The 16,054-nt window shown below is 47.6% G+C and overlaps 1 protein-coding gene across 1 annotated transcript; it reads right to left on the reverse strand.

Moving 5' to 3' along the window:
* Window positions 1-212: 212 nt before the first annotated feature.
* Window positions 213-16,046, reverse strand: LOC144158339 (protein lifeguard 4-like). The gene is made up of 6 exons (XM_077689159.1): window positions 15,656-16,046; window positions 15,435-15,543; window positions 13,172-13,277; window positions 7,935-7,968; window positions 5,337-5,454; window positions 213-504 (listed from the first exon to the last, which is right to left on the reverse strand). Exons 1-6 carry the CDS (start codon window positions 15,762-15,764, stop codon window positions 252-254), a joined length of 729 nt encoding a protein of 242 aa, XP_077545285.1. The 5' UTR covers window positions 15,765-16,046; the 3' UTR covers window positions 213-251.
* Between the last annotated feature and the right edge of the window lie 8 nt (window positions 16,047-16,054).

Genomic DNA, 16,054 nt, shown 5'->3' on the forward strand with positions numbered 1-16,054 from the left:
TGCACTGCAACACGTACAATTTATCGAGCCCGAATTATTTCATTTGCGCATTTCAACTCATTAGCGGTACAGCACCATCTTCGACACTTCCAAAACCTTTTGAAATTCCCCGTTCTTTATTTACTGTCAGCTGGAGGGTGCAGAACCGTTTTCTTGCGAGTCAGCGCTCGTTTTATGTGGTCCCTGCCTCTGCCGGTCGGAAGACACGCACATCGTGATGCACAACCGACTCGCACGCTTTATTTCCCCTCTCAGTGGCGGCGGGCCTCCCCGAGCAGGCGCAGCAGGTGCAGGAAGAGGTTGAGCACGTCCATGTACAGCTCGACGGTGGCCAGGATGTACTCCTCGGGGGAGACGCGGTGCATGAGCATGTGCGTGTCGAAGATGATGAAGAAGGAGAAGAGCACGGCGCCCCCCAGCGAGAGCACAAACTCCAGGTGGCTGGACACCAGCAGGAACTGCAGCATCCCGCCCACCACCAGCACCACCAGGAAGGCGTACAGCCTGCACCAGGGGGGAGGGGGGGGGGGGGGGGGGGCTCACTCGCAACAACACAAGATGCCGTTCCGCTGTGAGTGGTACAGTCGTCCACACGCTTAGGTGGAACATCAGATTCGCCCTCAGAGTAGAACACCTCAAAACTTTTGCTGAAAAACTGTTCGGGAGAATGTGGGGGACTTAAACTTGAGAGAAATGCAGCAGCTGTGACTAGATCGCCTTACATCGAGGCAGGAGGGGACGATATGTGGGTAAAGCGCTTTTCTGATGGAGGAGAAAAGCAAAAACGCCCGTGTGTACGAGATTTCAGCGCAAGTTAAAGATCCCCCCCCAGGTGGTAAAAATTAATCCAGAGCCCTCCACTACGGCGCACCTCATCACCTGCGTTGCGTCAGCTTGTTAAACCCTACAATCAATCAATCAAATCGATTAGTGGGTAAAGCATTGCTCCAGCTAAGACAATTGCTGTACAAGCCTGTCACTTCCTTCATGCGTCAAGCGCCATGTACTGGTATGCTTGCAACATTCCCTCTGTTCTTTCCAGCAAATTCTGAGAGAACACCACTGCTGGGCTTCAGACGCGCAGGGGCAGAGTCTGGGGTTTTGGACTGAACGCCCAGGGTTCGAGCCCAGCTGCGCCAAGATTTTCGCAAGAACGGTGCCTTCCTGCCCCTGTAAAATAGTCTCCAAGCTCAAGTCTACGCATTCTTTTCACAAGTAAAGATGGTGTGCTTTAGGTCGTTTTAGGAGCAGGACGTGGCTAGGCTTGGGGCCACTGCGTGGAAGCTGAACAACCTCTTCTGGCGCGTGTCGATTACCGACCTACAAGACCCACTGTTATTTACAGGGAATAAATTCCCCCAAGAACAACAACAACAACAACAACAACAAAAAAAAAACAATACAAGAGCCACGAAAACAGCTCGTTTTGCAAAGGTAGGAGGCTTGTGCATTTCCATATCAAAGTGAATGCCCTCAGACCTTCTGACAGTGCTGCGGAAACATGGGCAATAGGTGAATACTGGGCATTTTTGCTATACAGTTACCCACTGCCAGTACACGAATTTTTTGCGCAGCCACAATTCACGGGGAAATAAAATTTAGTGCTGCTGCGAGGCATCCACTATTTTTCATCCACTATGAAAATCACCCATTTTTCAAAGGGGTGATTGAATTTGGCGAGTAGGTCAATCATGGGGGGGGGGGAACAGGGGGGCACCGGAGGAATGAAGGACACAGCCCGTGCCACAACAACTTGTTTATTTCCCACGTGACGTCCCCAATTTATTTTGACCAAATTGTTTCCTTATCAAGCTGGGCGTGTCACTGTGAAATCGATAAGAATACCCCGACTAATCTTGCCGTACGTGTCTTTCTCTTTCGTACTTCGGCATGGCTTCTTCAGCACATTTTTCGAGCTTTAACGCACGAGCCTGGAGGTTGGCTTTCCCGCGCGACGCCGAAGCTGCTCAAGAAAAGCCTCACCCGGGTAGCCGGCACACAAATCAGGCACGTGCCAAACTTGCCACACGTGCTAGCCAAAGAGAAACGCCAAATTCTTTAAGCCAAAAGCAATAATAATTTTAAAAATTGGCACAGAGAAACAGCAGAGCTGGCGGCCCCTCTCCCATCATCGGAGAGACCCCACATGGATTTCTGAACTTGCCGCTGAAAGTACTCCGCGGCTGGGAGGCCCCTCTGTATTTGAAAATGCCCTTGCATTTCTTTATACCCCTCTCACATGGGCACTTTCAATCGCGATTGAGTTGATCCGGATTGAGCTCAATCCGCATCGGGCGCTGCTACACGGTCACTTTCAATAGCGATCGAGCCCAATCCCGCTTGAACTCAATCCTGGTTTCTCAAGCATGATTGCGCTTTCCAAGGGCGATCGGATGAAAGCGGTGATACTCTCGTCCCCGCCAACCAATGGCGCAGAAGTTGCCAACTTCAACTAACGCCGCAAATTTTATCGACTTAACTTGACCCAAATAAGCGTGCGGTAACACTCGTATAGTTACGTACACCTACAACTGAGCAAAGTTACCAGATGCCAGCCGTGAAGTACCTACATTTTTGGCGCCGTCTGGCATACGTGAGGCCGACCGGTGCCACTTCTCAATCGGGATTGAAACATGCCGTGTAGCAGCGGCGGTGCGCCGAATGCGCTCAAAAAGTCAATCATGCTTCGCTTCAATCCGGATTGAAAGTGCCCGTGTGACGGAGGTATTATGACAACAATTACCATGCTTCACTTTCCCCTCTACTGTTTTGCAATCACGCCCTGATTTGCGCCCCAGTACAACACGTAGGCGTCCAAAGAAGGTTAATTAGTGCAGATTAAAGCAAGGAGTTCATGCAAACATTCAATTTGCAGTCAACGACGCCGTGTGTTTGTGCGCCTCGTCTCTCTCTGCCAAGTGCAAACTGTGTGCCTGCCCAACTCCGTATTTGCTAACACTCATGAGCTGAGCTGTGAGAAGAAGCTGCATGTGTGCAAACCAAGTACGTACCGTATTTTTGCCCGTATAACACGCACCAAAAATGCGAAAATTTGAGTGGCAAAGCAGGGGTGCGGATAATATGCGGGGTTTTTCCTCCAGTGCAGCTTCACAGGAATGTGCATTGTGCCGTGAAGCTCCAACACAGTGACAGTGACTAAGCCTTCGATGGCAGTGATTTTGCAAAACATACAAGGACAAGGACAAAAAAACAAAGTCGAGTGCACTCTAACCACTGAATTTTATCAGTGAATTGTGACTTCCACCTTAAATTCAGTGCATTCTACTTGCTAAACATACGCTTTTTCGGTGTACATAGTATGCAATGTGTTGCTTGAGCAGTAGCTTTGGTGCAACCTCTCCTGTATCAAATGTGCGGGCACTATGCCAGGATTTTGCTTTTTCTTTTCTGCCGGGCTGAAAGTGGGGGTGCACGTTATATACAGGAGGCAGGTTATATGTGTGAAAATACGGTATGCAAGCAGCGCTGGCTGTTGAGCCCGTGGGTGGGCGGAGTGGTAAGCGAGTGGCTGCCTTGAGATCAGTGCCAATGAGAGCGAGCTACTGTTAGCACAAATAGCGAGAGAGAGAGAGTTGACTTTTTTTTTTGTGTTTTTCTCACTCAAGCAACGTAGAATAAGTTGCAGCGCCCTCCCCCTTTCACACCAGTTGCCAGCAAGAACTTGTAGATTGGCAGCCTTCCCAAACAAGCATTGAGTGTGTCCCTCTTGACGCTTAAGATGTACCTTCAGGCTGCCTTCAGGAGCCACTGGGGATGGGACTGGCACCATGATCAAACACAATGTGCAGTCGTGAGCAAAAGTGTGGACTGCATGCGAGTAGAAACTGAATGTTCGTGAGCAAAAGTGTGGACTGCATGCGAGTAGAAACTGAATGTTCGTGAGCAAAAGTGTGGACTGCATGCGAGTAGAAACTGAATGTTCCCGCAGCATCACACGATGAGTGCACGCTACTGAATTCCACACCTGCTCACCTTCACATGTGAACTGTAACGCTTGAAGAGGCAAATTCACCAACCAAGGGCGTTTATTCAAAGCGGTCCCTACGTTTCGGAGCCAACTGGGCTCCTTCATTAGGGATGACTGTGTACGACAAGAAGCAGCGGTTATATACGGTGTCTTCTTCTTTTTATTTTTTCTTACTGGAATCTTGTCCTTGTGCGTCGGAGGCCGTGGGCCTAGATGGTGGGAAGGGCTCCGAGGGATCTATTCAGGCCTTGCCGGTTCCCTTGTATGTGCCAGGACTCAAGGAGTAATCTTTGTGAGTAATGGGTTTCGGTGCCAATCACCTGCGCGCCGTCAAAGTTAATCCTGTAATCAGCTTTTTCGCAGTGTTCGGCCAATGCACTGCGCTGAGTGTCGGACTTGCGAACGTCATTTTTGTGTTGGCGGAGGCGTTCCGGGAAGTTCCTTGTCTCCCCAATGTAACTAGTGGGGCATTGTTTTGGTGTATTTGCCTCTTCAAGTTTAAAAACTCAACCAGACAGAGTTCTGTCGAAGATGTTCACGAACTGTAATGCTGCTCGTTTTCTCACCCAAGTTGGAGTGTGTGTAGTGAGCAGAAAGGGTGCGTAGTGTGGAATGCAGATTTTGTTCCCGACTGCATGCGTGTGCATCTGTGTTTACAGCCCAAAGAGCAGCCAAGGCCCCACCAGAGAACGTGGAAACAACATTGGGTGGTCTCTTGCTGTCATGTACAGTCAGACAGCATATAGACTAATCAGACGTAGTACGGGCTTAAGCAAACAGGAACGTGGTTCCTGTGATGGCCCCAATAGCCCCACCTAGTGTCACTAGATAAGGTTTCAGAGTATCACCACTCTTTTCTCCTACTGTTCTGTGCTGCCGCCATGATCACTGGTCAGTTTGCATCACGTGACATTTGTTTATAATGCGACGGTTCACGGGCGCCGCCATTTGGTTGTTTACGCATTTCAGTCAGCCAACTCAGGTAGGCTTAGCGTGTCCTCCCTGCTCTGCGGCTACCCGCGACTGATGTCGTCCCGAACGCAAATCAAAGATAACGCCCATAGCAGCATTTCAGCAGCAGAAGCGCATCCAAAGATTTCATTCTGCTGCATCTTCGGCAGTGTTGTTAACAAATGACCCGGTCGAAGTTGGCGGCCACGCCATAGATGCGGATATCTGGCAACACTGATAATTACCAAAATGGCCGCCGTTACTGACTTGCATGCCCCTGTGGCGGTACTCTGATACCTTATCTAGTGACACTAGCCCCCAATCCCAGTGCCACTGCGTGGAGATCGCTCCTCGACGAACGCTGGCCGCTTCCCCTCCAAGACCAGCAGCCACTCACCCAGCACCCCAGGTGGAGAAGTCCCGCTTGCTCTGCATGGTGTAGGCCGTCAGGCCCCCCGTCACGGCCAGCGTCAGCAGGAAGGCCTGCAGCACGGCCAGCTGGTCGTAGAACGACACTGCGAACACAGGGGGGGGAGGAAGGTCAGGGGGCAACGACAACAACAACGACAACGACAGGTCGGCTGGAGCGTTGCCGCAGGAATAGAGAGACACCACACACAATTGGCGCAGCTATGCAGGGGAAAACGCAGCAGTAAGCAGGTAGCTGGCACCCTCTGGCCTTTGAAGCCTGCTCACGGCAGCCTCAGGACTCAACTCAAGTGTCGTTTACAACTGACAGCAGAGCGCTTAACATTTCCCTCCACACTTTGCACCAAGCTCTCGATGCTTTCAACGCAAGTATTTGACACGGGGGATTCCCAGCCAGGCTGGTGCGTAGGAACAGAAAAGGGCACTTCTCTGCCACGCACACCAACATGGGGGCACAACACCAAGCTACCACAAAGGCAGCAGCAGAACAATGACGTACCTGCCACGCTTTTCCTGCTCGAATTGGAGGCAGGACACCCCTTAGTTTCCCGTGTGATCATGTGCATGACAGTACAGTAGAACCCCGCTCACACACTCTTGGTTCGTACGATTTCCCGGTGACTACATTCTCAATTGTGAACACTAAAAATTTCCCATAGTATGTTTCTTACCAGATAGTCGGTTTTCCCAGATTGTATGTTTCTCCCTTGTGTTATTATTATTATTATTATTATTTTAACGTACCAACGATCTTTCACTGTACATGTTAGTCATCATGTGCGTGTTAGTAGTCGGAAAACACAAAGCAAAGTTAGTAGTAGTTACAAAAAAGTTTTAGACAACTTGGCCGAGGCTGATTTTTTAAGAAAATTTCTTATCGCACATGACTCCAGCTTGTCCGTCAGTAATGAGGACACTGCTGAGGTACTTTTCCTTGACACTCAGTTTTGTCATAGGCAAAAACTCTCCCCGAGGCACCCCGATTTTTAGCCCAAATCTTCTTCTACTCTCTCAACTAGTTTTATTCACTTTTTACCGACAATCGTTGGCCCTAAACTACACCAATTTTACATAACCATCTTTTAACGAAAGCATGCAGCATATACTAACTCACCTGCGACATTAACACACCCTTGTTTTGGCGCTCTTGGCTTAGAAGCCCTTGCGCCATTCAACACAACCATCATCATCGTTAGTAGTCACCTTTTCACCTGTATTGGTTAATCACCGCTTTTTGCCGCTCTTTGTCCTAGCTGGCCTTGCGCCATAAAACTCGAACCGTCATCACATCATCATGTGCATGCTGCCAGTTCGCTCGCACACCCACTCTGGGAAGTTACCCCACCGTTTTTTTTCGTGTCTTCTGAAAGCCGCATAGATCCTGTACACCCTCGACAACCTCTTGCTATTCCCTGAAGCAGCTGGAGAGATGAGAACACCCTGCCACGCAACATCTCCTCGATGGGAGAGCGTGCCAGCCTCCGTTTTAGTGCACTGCACTGGTTTCTGCAAGCACGGCTTCGATTCCAAGGCCTCAGCCAACTAAAAGCACAACTAACTGACAGTGAGCATCGCCAAATGTTTGCCACCAAGCTTCACTTTTTCAACTCAAAAGTTGATTACTTGGCCTCAAGGGCTTGTATGGGCTGCAAACGTAAAGCCAGTCATTGAGAAGGCTTTTTTTTTTTAGGAAGACTTGTTACTCGCTGGTAACAGAAAACTTTTGGCTCTCTTCAAGGAGGCCATCCAAAATTGTGCATTGCATGGACACAAGTGTGAACAATCGTCTCTTCTTGTTCTGTGCAATATCTGAACGAGTGTGGTGCACAAATTATTCAGTTGTTCTGTAGCAGTACAGAATGATGGGTCTGCTCCCCTCTTCTATAATGACACCCGAACACTACCCCCCACTTCATCTTAGCCCATCCTTTAAGCCCCTGCCAAAACAGGACTATAGCCTTCCTGACCGATGAAGGCTCTTCTCTCTCTCTTCTTCAAGGAGGTATTACTGAACTGATTATATACAAAAAGAACACCATGGTTTTTTCACTGCCACAGCAAAGCCTCATTACAAGAGACACTCAAGGGACCCAGGAAACATGTCTCTTGTAAACAAGGTCTCTTGTATACAATGTTGCTAACATGGTGAACATAGGGAAATCAACCAAACCGTCTTCATTCAAACGTCTTTTATAACCAAGTGTCCCTTGTAAAAGGTTTTAGTGTACTGGCTTTCATCTACAAGTACTTACCAATTTTCTTTTAAGTTTAGACAAAGTCTTGGGTTTGCCTTTTTTTTTTTAGCATTATTTACGAGCATTCTATAAGGAGGACATTGAATTATGCCCATCTTAAGCAAATGATTTATATGCCACAGCAATATTTTTGGCAAAGAAGAGAAATGGTTTTCACAATGGGTCAGTTTCAGTAGCGCAAGACCTAATTTTGGCCCTTAGTTATTGCTCAAGCTAGTTCCTGGGCTTCTCCTGATGCTGAAACTCGCACTGCTGCTGCTTTCACCAAAACGAACATTCTAGAGATTTCCCTCGTCTAGAGATGCACTCACCCACGACTGCAACAGTGAAGGCCTGCACCAGAGTCTGAAAAAATGAGAAAGGAAGAAAAGGAACCGTTAGCATGCCAATGTGAAAAAAAAAAAATCCCACCAGACAGCAAACGGGGTGGGGCCTTCCCAAGCACATTGCTTTGTCGACTGCCATTTTTGCCCTCACACATACAGGTTGCAGGTTTGCATAACCATGTAAACTTGTACAATAAACTTGTCATAAACAATAAACAAATAAACTTGTCATGGGGAAATGATGTGTGAACACAAAAATGTCAATCAGAGCACACTGAACTGAAAAATACTGTTTCTGGAAGCACCACAATAATGTCGCGCTATTGGTAGTATTTGGAAAGCCACATTTCCCAACTCTGTTACTGTAATTAGACCGCAAGTCACTTTGACCCACACCGAAAGAAATCGTGCTATTTGTGTGTCATGATTAATAATTTCTTGATCGCGTTCCATTTGTCCATGACTGCACATGGTAATGTATACCCGAATGCAGTCACTATGGCAGTGCGTGTGCCACATAACTCCTACTCGCCTCTGGGGGAAACATATCACAGAAACATTGTCCCCATCACGCAAGGTCAAATGAGGGCTACTGCAAGAAAGCCCAACTGTAGGGGCAAATATCTGCCACATTTTGGACAGACGTTGTTCGCAAAGCAAGTGGGATTTCCAGAATGGCGCGTTAAGGTCCTGCTCACTATTAAGTGGGGCACACTGGCTTTCCAACGAATCTTGATTAAACTTAGTGGGCTTGTTCAGTTTTCTTTGGCGATCTCTAATATCCAATTAGTTTTGATGTAAGGTATTTGGTTTTCATGATAAAAAAAATATTTCTCAATTGTTTTTGAAAAAAATAGAAAAAAAAACTAACCAACAAAAATTTACCAGCAAGGTATGAATAGATACCAGAAGCTGTGAAGAATAAAATTTGGGAAGCAGTTTTTTTTTTGTTTTGCAATCACACACAAGTTTACAACGATTCCATCTTCTACATTAGAAGTACTCCTGCTGACCAATTAAAAATAACGCTAATTAAACAACTACTGAAACACAATATGCAGAACCGGCTTCCCTTATTGGATGGTTTAAACCAGTGGTTCTCAGCCAGGGCTGCCCCGGGGACCCCTTTTGTGCTTACGAAAGTGATGGGAGACCCCTTGACGGAGCATGTGTTGGTAGGTGTCATAATGTCAAACAATATGCACTTGCAGCCTAAGTCGCCCACACACTTACCCCATGCCCGCGTATTCTGCTTGACGTTAATGACAATGCACGTCATAATGGTATATAGTTGGCTCTTGAATCTAAAAAGTCTTCTAAACACCTACATGCTGACTATTTTGTTTCTGTCTTTTTTCTTTCTCATAGCTGGCGTGTTGTGCAAAAAGCAGATGTTAAAATGTATGCTACGCAGAGAAACTAAACGCACATGTAATGCGACAAACGCACCCGTTTGCATTGCAAGCAAGTGCTGGCAAAAATCGAGAAAAGAGTGGCGGGGGTAAAAGTTTTGAGGGAGGCTTCGCGGACCCCTAAAATGCTCTCGCGGACCCCCTGTGGGCCGCGGACCCTCATTTGAGAACCACTGGTTTAAACATTCAGCCTTATGCTGCAAAAGACATTATCTTTCTAGCTGCTCTCCATGCTGGGATATGCCTCTCAAGAATTTCCTAGCACTGCAATACAGCTCATGGCAAAAAAAGGAAAAAAATTTAGAGAAGCTGTTAATGTTTCCATCACATCAGGTCTGTACGGCTTCATAAGTACCTAGTACTGTCCAAATACCAACTTTTCGGAAGAAAAACTGTGCAAACTAGGGAAAAGTGATACCTAAAAAAACGCTTTTTCAGGCAATTTTTCAATCCCAAAAAACTTCTTGCTCTGGAATGGGGATTGAGTAGCGGCTGGGGCATTAAAAAGGCCATGAAGGCAATGCTCGGTTCATGAAGAAAGCTGCTTTGTCAACGTAACAATGATACCAATGTTACTGCAAACTTCAAACAAGTAATCGATAGCAAGGCAAACGTACGAAGCAGTGGCAGCTCGCCAGCAGCCACTTTCTGGTAATTTCTCCATGACATCACAGAATCTTGTTTGTGCGATAGCTTAGGTTGGACAGCCACCAACCTAAGCTACCTGTATGATTGTACAGCAGCCTCCTGCCAATCGACCAGATTTAGGGGAAATCCCCAAGGTGGAGTAAGTTTCTGTAAAGGAAAGTTTCTTCAACTGCGAAGTTTCTGAGGAAGCTGTATAGCTTTCCTTTGTAGCCGTATGGCTGCATTTAGGTGGATGTCAAACTTTCCTTTACAGCCTCCTGCTTCATCTGATCGTACAATTTGAATGCTAACAAGCAGTTAATACAATGATAGCTACATGTTTTAATGCAGGGCCAAATTATGGTATGTCACCGCTGCCCATATCACGTAACCGTTAAGCGAAATTTGAAAGTTTTTGTATACCGTATTTTCGCGCGTATAACGTGCCCCTACATGTAATCCGCACTCCCACTTCCAGCCTGCCGGAAAAGAAAAAAAAAATCTTCGCGCAATGCTTGCACATCTGATACAGGAAAGGCTGCGTCAAAGCTTTTGTGCTTGAGGGCAACCCATCACATACTATGTCGACAGAAGAACCGTACATTTAGCAAGTAGAATGCACCAACTGCAAGGTGGAAGCCACAATTTGCTAATAAAATTCAGCGGTTAGAGTGCGCTCGTCCTTGTTTTTCCTTCCTTGTCCTTGTATGTTTTGCACAATAGCTGTAATCAGTGTTACTGCGCTGGAGCTTCACTGCACAACGTGCACTGCCGTGAAGCTGCACTAAAGGAAAAACCCCCACATATTATTCATATCGCTACTTTGCCACTGAAATTTTCACATTTCTGGTGCAGGGTTTTTAACGTGAAAACATGGTATTTCCTTGAAAACAAATAGAAAACATCCTTTGGGGCTGGAATGAAGGTAAATGCATTACCAAAGGCTAGTTCGCAAAAATTAAAACTCTGCCTTGTCGTGGCCCCTGTCATAGTGATGCCAGAGACACTGCCTCTAGTTCCCGCCGCTTCACTTTACAATGTCCCATTCATCTGCTACACTCAATGTCTTAGTTACTGCCCTCACCTCAAACTGTGCAGCTCTGTGAATAAAGCATTTGTCACCAAGTGTGCTTCTGCCTGGGAATTATTCATGATGCATGAAGCACAAACAAAACATGGACAGGAAAGAACGCAGGACAGAGCACCCAGTTTTGTTTGCGCTTCACCCATCACGAGTCCATACCAACACGCCCAACCCGCAGTCCTTAATTTTAAAGGAAATTATTGTCGCTTCGAAAGGCCAACTGGACATGCCTTTCACTGAAGGACAGGGGATGACCGTGAGGGTTTCACTTGGTACACAGTGCTGCACTCCTTCTCTATGTGTGCACCGAGCTCGCAAGAATTAACACTTCGCTCGAGGGGACTTCATTCTTCGTGTCAAAACAGCCAGCTCAACAGGGAAGTGGGGAGGAATGTATTTCAAACCCTCATTTCTACCACTGCATGATGGACAGAACCACGGCGCTTTAAATAAACACACAGGAAGAGTGCCTGAACACTCAGTTGTGCAATCGAAACCTTTACAGCTTGCCAGAAGGACTTTTCTGAAAATTAACCTTGGTGTCAGTGGAGGCCCCCACCATCAGCCGACAAGACAACACCCTGGGTCAGAAATGCTGGGAAACCCACTTACACTGGCTATAAACCCATGTGTCGACCAAAATACAGTGCCCCTGTTGAGTCCCTATAATTTATACACACACCGTGGCGGCTCAATGGCTAAAGCGTTTTGCTGCTGAGCACGAGGTCGCGGGTTCGATTCCCGGCCGTGGCGGCCGCTTTTCTGATGGGGGCGAAGAACACCCGTGTGTACGAGATTTTGGCGCACATTAAAGATCCCCAGGTGGCCAAAATTAATCCGGAGCCCTCCACTACGGCGCGCCTCATCGACTGCGTTGCGTCGGCGCATTAAACCCTACAATCAATCAATCAAGTCCTTGTTATAGACGCAGAGCACTTCGTCAAATTCAAAATTTGAAATTTTGGGGGTTAATGCTCCGAAGCTACACCACAGTGTGTCTGTAGGGGGGCCCAAAATTAATAAGGCACACCATAGTACAGAGGGCTCCGACTACCGGCAGATGTTTAAAATGCCTCAAAATCTTGACACAGAGGCGTTTTCGCATTCTGCCTCCCCCAGAAAAGCGGCCACAGCGGCTGCGATCGAACCTCCTTCCTTGGGCTTAGTCTACCAACGCCTTAGCCACTGCGCCATTGCAGTGGGTGCAACACTAGATCAGTGCGAGAATCCTTTTTTAATTGCAAGGGGGACAACATGAGAACAGGGCTTGCAATACTGCAGAGGAAAATTTCACACGCACCTAAAAAGCAGCCGTATTACGGCTACAAAGGCCATCCTGGACGAAGACAAATTTTTCTTCAACTGCAAAGTTTCCGAGAAAGCCGTAGCCAGCTTTCCTTTGTAGCCACACAAAACTGCATTTCAGGTGCATGCCAATTTTTTCCTCTATAGAAACTTGCTCCACCTTGGGGATTTCCCCTAAATCTGGCTGATTAAAAGGGCTCTGCAACACTTCGAATAAATGCTCTTACTCTCTCCTTTGTGTCTGGAAGCACTTCGAAAGCTATAGTTATCGCCAGCACGAAGAGGCACGCCGTGATTGGCTCATCGCACCAGATACGCCGTCCGTTTCTGCTCTGCTTTTGTGGCTTTCTTTTTAAAGTGGCTATTGAATGCATTCATCGCTGTAACTGAAGGGATGCCGGCCAATAGCCGCTGCACTGCCGTAATGACAAAACTGCAGTGTTCTAAGAATGCCAAGCTCGGGAAAGAGAGAAAAATCTGAGCATGCTGTAAGTTATCTGATGGGCATAGAGCAAAAATTTTTGGCTGAGGTACTTTGCGACCCCCTAATCTGGGTACTGGATGTCGTAATTGACCACGTTCTGCAAACAATTATGATTTCGAAAGAAGTTGGAAAAAGTGTTGCAGGGCCCCTTTAAGGTTTACAATAGAGTGGGAGAGGGAGAGAGAGAGAGAGAGAGAGAGAGAGAGAGAGAGAGAGAGAGAGAGAGAGAGAGAGAGAGAGAGAGAGAGAGAGAGAGAGAGAGAGAGAGAGAGAGAGAGAGAGAGAGAGAGAGAGAGAGAGAGACACTCACGAAGGCGGCCAGGAGGTAGTAGTTGGTGGGCGTCTGCCGCCGCTTGATCATCAGGCCAAACAGGAGCCCCAGGGAGGCCACGAATGCCACCGTCATTATCCACTGGCTGCACCACAGCAGAGAGCAAAAGCCACAGGGCGTGACATGACAGGCCGCGACCTTTTACACACACGTTCACAAGCCCAGCTTGTGAACGGTGCCTGTTGGTTCAAAGCGGAACAGTGCACGCCAGCTGGTACTGAGCAGCCTGTTTCATCTTTTTTTTTTGTGCACTAAACTCTCAGGTGACCAGGAATGCTCTCTGTAAGCTTCACACAAGTAGGAAAAATGTTATGCACTCCAAAGGTTCATCATCACTGCCTATCTACGCCCACTGCAGGGCAAAGGCCTCTCCCATTATTCTCCAATTACCTCGGTCCTGTGCTAACTGCGACCAATTTATGCCCGCAAACTTCTTGATCTCATCTGCTCATCTAACTTTCTGCCTCCCCCTGCTTGCCTTCTCTAGGGATCCACTCTGTTACCCTTAATGACCAGCGGTTATCTTGCCTTCGCATTACATGCCCTGCCCACGTCCATTTCTTGTTCTCAATTTCTACTAATATGTCCTTAACAGGCGTTTGTTCCCTGACCCACTCTGCTCTCTTCTTGTCCCTTAATGTTACACCTATCATCTTACATTCCAGTGCTCGCTGAGTCGTCCTCAATTTAAGTTGAACCCTCTTAGTGAACCTCCAAGTTTCTGCCCCGTAGGTGAGTACCGGTAAGAGGCAGCTGTCATACACTTTCCTCTTCAGAGACAACGGCACGCTGCCATGCCAGTCAAAAGGTTACTGGTACCCTAACCACGCATTTCTTTTCCTTTTGGCATCTGCATTTTTTTCTCTCCTCGGTGAAAACTGCAGATGTCAGCAGATTTTGTTTTTAAGCCTTGGAAAGACCTTGCTAATTCCTTAGTGTTCCAGCAGCTACGTCACACTAGTTCAGATTGCACAGAGACGCTGTTGGCCGATAGCCCTGCGTTTTCCCCACCCCCCAAACGAAAGTACTTCTCGCAATGCACACCCCAAGCCAAGTGCATGACGCAGTGTTCCAGGATGGGGGACGGGCACGTAATTTTGAATTGCCTTGGGAGTAATGAGGGAAGGAAAGAGGATTTGGCTGCGGCTACAAACAGTCCACTCAGCCATTACGTACGACCACCCTATCACACCCTTGGGTACATGTGTCGACAACAGCAATGTGTCCCCATTCAACACACTCCAGTTGATGCACTATACATTTCCCATGCAATATAGTAAGAAACCAATCACCTTCGGTGACCTTATGCCATCGACATCTCCAAAATGTACCTGCCCCCGAAACATATTAGTGACCGCTTGACTGAGTGCCACCTCTTCTCAAAGTACTAACAGCCACAGTCTGAGTGAACTCGGGCATACTAGGTGTCTTGAATTCCAGTAAATTCGTTCCTACAGTGAGCAAGTAGTGGACTACTGTGTCAAGCATCTTTCAAAATTTTCGGCAAAGATGTGGGCAAAATAAGATTCCTACAGCTAGCTGCGCTAAAGATCACGCACTACTTGAAATGTCTGTCGATTTCTGTCAACTTGACCTACATTTGCAGATGCACTCCTGCACATCTGATGCAGCCTTTGACAAGACATGGCCGCCCAATTTGTGTCCGCTCATCGTCCTTGGCCGCTCTGCGCACATCGCTTTTACAGAGTTCCCCCAACATTGCACAACGGGTTAAAATGGTGCCAAGATCTGCTACATATACATATGACCAATTTTAAGGAAAGTAGAAGTTCTGTAAGTATCTGACCTATTAACAAAAAAGCGTTTGACTTCCTTTATAAGCTATAGAGTAGAAGGCCTGTTTACAGCGAGAACGGCCTGAAAAGCAGCCCTGCGTACTCATAACTAGAACGCAAATAAAGCAACGGAACAAAAACATAAGACGCCACTGAATCAGCATCTTATATAATAATTTTTTTGCGACCAGAATAGTTTATCAGTACAGGGCTCGCCGCGGATTATACACGGGTAATCCGAGGACACTACTCGTCACGGGGAACTGCGGTTTCCTGTGTCCCGGCCGGAAAAAAAAAAAAAAAAAAAAAACAGAACGACAGGATATCACGCAATCTCCGCTTTTCATTGCCTGCATGCGCTCGTCCGACTCCTTTCAAATAATTGTCCCTGCGATGGTCAAACGCGATCACTTGAGCATGCAGATCGCCGGGAGCGGCTTACGTACTTCTGGCTGATGTAAAGCTTCACAGCCGGGGTGAACATTCCGAAGGCTGCAATCACAGTCGTCGCCAGTAGCTGCACAGTCAGGATGCCGTACACCTTTCGCAGGAAACCTGCGTTCGAAAAAACACGCGCGGCGTACACGGCGGTGTCAATCCAAAACAAACTTTGCGCGAAGCCAAAACTTCGAAAGGGTTCGGAGGCGGTGCATGAAACGAAGCTCACCCAGGCGAACGGCGACGTGCGCTTTGGAGACGTTGTTGTTGTAGCAGAAATCGTCCAGAATCGACGACTCGCTCGCTCGATCACCCATGTTGATCTTCACGTCGGCCATGGTCCTTTTGCGTCCAGTGGGGATCGGTCGGTCGCTTCCTAAACTAAACGCAGTCGCTCACTGAAGGAACGTCAGCTGACTCACATGTAGGCCCCTGGCACAATGCAATACTCGAGCAACAGCTGTGCGGCCAGATAAATAAAGGCTGCCAGCTGCTACGGAAAGGCTACGAGCGGCTACTAACAGCGCAGGAGGCCGTAATTTCGCTGATTCGCACTCAAAACACCCAGGCGCTCCATCCGCTACTCGGCCGCATTTTAGATTGACTGCGAGATTGACTGTGAAATTGT

This window comes from Haemaphysalis longicornis, unplaced genomic scaffold, assembly GCF_048455015.1.
Source record: "Haemaphysalis longicornis isolate Haplotype H1 unplaced genomic scaffold, Haemaphysalis longicornis Haplotype H1 scaffold_10, whole genome shotgun sequence".
In the NCBI taxonomy this organism is placed as follows: Eukaryota; Metazoa; Arthropoda; class Arachnida; order Ixodida; family Ixodidae; genus Haemaphysalis; species Haemaphysalis longicornis.

Excerpts from the sequence above, each read along its gene's own strand:
- LOC144158339 (XM_077689159.1), bottom strand. The coding sequence starts at position 15,764 with ATGGCCGACGTGAAGATCAACATGGGTGATCGAGCGAGCGAGTCGTCG. Across the intron at positions 13,278-15,434 it reads AAGCTTTACATCAGCCAGAA|CCAGTGGATAATGACGGTGG; the intron begins GTACGTAAGCCG and ends GCTGTGGTGCAG. Across the intron at positions 5,455-7,934 it reads CTTCACTGTTGCAGTCGTGG|TGTCGTTCTACGACCAGCTG; the intron begins GTGAGTGCATCT and ends CTGTGTTCGCAG.